At 34.0% G+C, this 4988-nt stretch overlaps 1 protein-coding gene across 1 annotated transcript in view; it reads right to left on the bottom strand.

Annotated features, from left to right (window-relative positions):
• Positions 1 to 871: 871 nt before the first annotated feature.
• The window catches only part of ITGAV (integrin subunit alpha V), a 93825-nt gene continuing 89708 nt past the window's right edge, over positions 872 to 4988 (bottom strand). The window contains exon 30 of the mRNA XM_040475595.1: positions 872 to 4618. Coding sequence (XP_040331529.1) covers positions 4523 to 4618 — 96 coding nt within the window. The 3' untranslated portion in view covers positions 872 to 4522. The remainder of the gene's footprint in view (positions 4619 to 4988) is intronic.

Here is a 4988-nt window from a genome sequence, read left to right as displayed (position 1 = left end):
AACTGCCTAAATGAGCAAATAACTCACAAGTGAGTCACCTCAAATTTGTGGAAGCTTGATTTTTATGCTTTGTTAGGGTCGGCCATTGGCTTTGCTCTTCCTCCTAGGACCAATTAATCAATCTTGGGATGTAGTATTTATTCCTAAGGCATAGGAGTTTTCAATGGAAAGAATGGGTGTTTCAAAGCTCCTGTCACTGGGTAAGACATGAACTCCAACCTTGTTTCTCCTACAGCAGACAGAGCTAAAATAACTGTGCAGCTCTTTCAACCTTTTGTTTGCGGTTTCCTTTTGGGCTCCTTGGAGTTTCACCAGAGGAGGGTCAGAGTCAGGGTCGGACAAGGGTTTGAAGCATGGCTCCTTCTTTTCCTGGATTTCCCCCTGCACCTTTTAGCCATGATGGCAATACCATAATTGCAGGAAACGAGAGGGCCCTTTTCTGCTTGCATTCTACCCACACAACAGAAAGTAACTTCCAGGAAAAAGGTGGTTCCCCACTTTAAGAGTCAAATCCCCTTCACTTTCTGCTAGCATTTGGTAACTTCAGTGTTTTCAAAAAGTTTTTTTTTTTCCTTTTTCCTTTGTTCATCGTTTACCATTGTTATCTGATAAAAGCCACCCTGCCATTATTGGAATTTGAAACCCGTTTTAAATGTTCAATGTCTATGATTCTGTGATCTGTAATAGGTGTCTTTTAACATTCAGTTCCTTTTGCTCTTCTGTGTTACTTTTCTTCAAATAAATAGCACTCTTATAGAATTCAGACTTTTAGAGATGTACCACTTTGACGTCATCTTTTTAGTGATTTCTGGCTTATGTGATTAAAAAACAAAACATCACAGAAGGAAACTATAAAGTCCATACACAAAAGTGGCACCATATGCTCAAGTTTATTGAACAGACACAAGTTACACATTGGAAACTAAGCAGAACACTGTACCAGTTTTCACTAACTCAAATCAAGTCAGCAAATGACAAATTTTAGAAGACGCTCATTTTATGTCTCACCCAATGTGGGTGATCATAAGAGAAGCTTAAAAAGAAAATTACATTCTATGTTATTAGATAGCAAGTTAATTTGATATACATAGCTTCCACGTTACTTTGAGATATTTCAAAGAATTTCAAAACCAGTAGGGAATAGCTCATGCCCAGCTTGAAATAAAATGTAGAATGTACCTTTTAGGGGTAAATAACTTCATTTGTATATCCATAGCAGAATCACTCCTTCCTACTAATCAAAAAATTACTGAGTCTCTATTTAGATTAGGTTTACTAAATTAACAATGACTCTGAAATTATCTAGGTTTGGTTACATTGTTATATTGCACTTGAGATCAAGAATTCAAAAATCCAGGACTTGGTACCTCTCCCAAGAAGTTCATTATCTATCAGAAATTACAACGAAATATACGCATATACGCATGCTACATGTCCATAGGTTCGCTGTTCAACCTAGCCTACCAACAAGTTAAAAGGGATACTCTCCAAAAACCAGAGCGTTATTTCATTGGCCATTTTTGATCCTTTATTCAATTTCTGAATTTTGCATTTTTTAATTTACCAAACTACCCCATATACACACTACCTAAGAGCACTTACAAAGTGGCATTAAGATCGGCAATGGTCCTACACATGTATTCCAAGAATGACTTATTCTTCTCCAAGCTTGGTGTTACACTCTGCAACACAGAAATCTCTATCAACTTACAGATCGTTTGCTTTATAAAAAGCAGCTGAGGAATTACACACTGTACTTCTGCCACTTACATCTCTCTTAGGGTCATCATTAACCATCAAAAATCGTCCACAGTCCTCTTAAGGAAGCCATTATAATAAGTATAGTCTCTTTTCCTAACACTTTAATTTTCTCTTTATATGAAGTATTGATGAGAATTTACTATGAAGTAGTAGTTTCATAACACAGGTAAAATTGTGGCACTAATGTTTTAATTGTTTTACACTTCAGAATTATTAAGAAATGTATCAGAATTATTACCATAATAATTCAGCACAAGAGAAAGGGAAAGGGGAAAAAAGGAAAGGGGAAAAGAAAAAAGGAAAGAATGTCCCCCACGCAAATGTTTCTCAAAGTATCAGTTCTAAAATAAATGCCTAAATAAGAAATCAACAACAGTATCAATATTTCTCACCAATATGAAATGCTTTAAATATCCTCTACCTCACTCATGTTTTTAAAAACTGATCAGATTATAAAAAATTTACACTCAAGATGGAAATCACAAACATAGCAGTATTTAAAATGTTTGCAAATTAAAATGGCTTTCATAGAACTATTGTTTGACACTTTAACCAAATACATTCACATGCTGCTTTAGGGTAAAAAGAATCCCAACATTTTCCCAAACATTTTCCTCGAAGAGTAAGCTTCCCAATTATACTTCTACCATATGTTTGTAAAGATATACATTTTCATGTTTTAAAATACTATTGCTTAAAACTACAATTCACAAAGGGAATTTAAAACATCATACTTCCAACAACATCCTTCAAGCTCCCATACAAGATTATACCTTGAGAAAGAGGCCATAAAAGGAACAGAATGTGCAAAAGTAAACAGTAACATTTTTTTTTTTAAGAGTGAATTTCTATCCAACATATACTTTCAGGGATGACTATTATAAGGTGGGAAAACAGGTAAAGTGAAAGTTGTCACAGACCAACTTAGTGACTGGTGGCAGAGCCTAGGATAAAAATATTTTTTTTCTTAAAAAACTTTAGACTTACTGGCAATAAAAATACTTACTGCATATGACTACGACCTTTTAAGCTACTAATGAAATCTACACTACAAAACCTATTAATTTTGAAAGTCATTAAAGCTAAATACAGGGTCTTGTCATGTTCTAACATATATAACTCACGTACCTCTGTTTTATGAATATATTCTGGCTTAGCCACTTGTGTAGGGAATTGAACACAAGATAGGGCAAAGTAAACCTCAATTATATTTAAAGCATAGAAAAATATTCAATTATTTAAGGGAAATATTTATCATTGCCTAATGAAGACAGCAGTTAAAAACTTATTAAACTCACAATTTCTAAAGCACAACATGATGTAATTGCACAAAATAGGTAAAATTAAGAGTCATTCCCAGACCTTGAGGAACTGTGAATAAATCACATATTCCTCTAGAAGAAATCATCACCCTAGAGGCATATAAAACTATAACATGCCACCTGTGCAGTTTTATATAAAAATTCCTAGAAAAGTAATTTATGTTAATAAAACTACAAAACTTTTAAAAGGCTCCCAATAACTTGAATTGCTTATAAAAGTAACTTTTAGAAGTCATTTCGATAGCGGAGACTGCTTTTACCCGTGATACCTTGCTTACATAAGGTAGTATCCACAGGAGTAGAATCATGCTGTTGCTAAAAGCGTACTAGTAAACTACTTTAAGAATTTCAACTCCAAGCATTTCTCACGGGGTTGGGAGTTTAGATGCAGGTTCCTGCAAACTGTAAAAATCCCTCATTAATCTCAACCTATTCTTAGTAACAGTTTGGGAAATATAAGGAAAAATACATATACAGGAAGAAAATAAATTAATCCCAACTAAAAATTCTTGCTCTAAAAGCGTACCATTAATAAGTAACTCTACCAGAGAACTACAAACAGAATCTTATAATTTAAATGCTTTCTTTTGTTGTTACATTGTAAATATCCAGGCATATACATTGGAACACATGTACTTTGGAAAGGATTCCCATCTGCATATGGCTTTAAGCATCATTAGATCAGGGACAATTAAACTATTACACAAAAGAGGCATTTTTGATTATAAACTTTTTAGTATAGATTGGCTTAAAGGATCTGAAATAGAACCTAAACTTCAACAAATTCAAATGTACTGAAATGGACTGTGGAATAAAACAAAAATAAAAATGTAATAGCATCTACCCAACTGTCATATTAAAATACTATACTTTTGCTATTCCAGGAAAGAATTTTGATGGATCTGCTTTTTTTTATTAAAGTTTATCATGTAGGTTTAATATTTTAAAATCCAAGTTCATGCAGTTATAAAGTTAGAAGCTTAAAAACTCAACTGTAGTGTAATGTATATTAACATTAAGTTCCTGCACAAAAGATGTGGATCCGAAGGTCCAAATATGGATTGCTTTGAAACAAGAAAAACAACAACAAACAAAACCCAACATACAAAATCAGAAACAGTAATTGTAGGAGGTACTATTTTGTATAAAGTGGTAACTCAGGCACTACCTGTCTTATGTACACAGAAGAAGAACTATCACTTGAAATTTTATTATTTAAATACCTAAAAAACACAAGTCAGTGGATGTGCATTAAATGTATGTCTGAACTTAATTATTAGAAAAAGGTTGACAAATATTGCTCTTGTTTTGTGGTTAATACCAACAGGCACCATCAGCAGTACAGTCTTGGAATTTTATTCCTTGTGAAGGAAACTGAAACCTATGATGAAGGTGGTAATTCTCATGGGTCAGGATGCAGCATAACTTAAAAATCACTGTTAAGTTTCTGAGTTTCCTTCACCATTTTCATGAGGTTGAAGCTGTTCCCTTTCTTGCTCTTCCTGAGGTGGCCGGACACGTTTAAAAAAGCCCATCTGTCAGTTGAGGAAAAACTAACATTACTGCCACATCAGTGAAGAATATTACAAGTATTCTGAGTGACTATATTATCACCAAGAAAACTTAAATGGCACGTCGTACAACTTCCTTAAGATATGCGGTGCTCCTCTCAACAATAGCCAAATTATGGAAAGAGCCTAAATATCCACCAACTGATGAATGGATAAAGAAATTGTGGTTTATATACACAATGGAGTACTACATGGCAATGAGAAAGAACGAAATATGGCCCTTTGTAGCAAGGTGGATGGAACTGGAGAGTGTGATGCTAAGTGAAATAAGCCATACAGAGAAAGACAGATACCATATGTTTTCACTCTTATGTGGATCCTGAGAAACTTAACA

This window comes from Herpailurus yagouaroundi, unplaced genomic scaffold (genome assembly GCF_014898765.1).
Source record: "Herpailurus yagouaroundi ecotype Mexico unplaced genomic scaffold, PumYag 140, whole genome shotgun sequence".
Lineage (NCBI taxonomy): Eukaryota > Metazoa > Chordata > Mammalia > Carnivora > Felidae > Herpailurus > Herpailurus yagouaroundi.
This window is presented reverse-complemented; position numbering and strand designations above follow the sequence as displayed.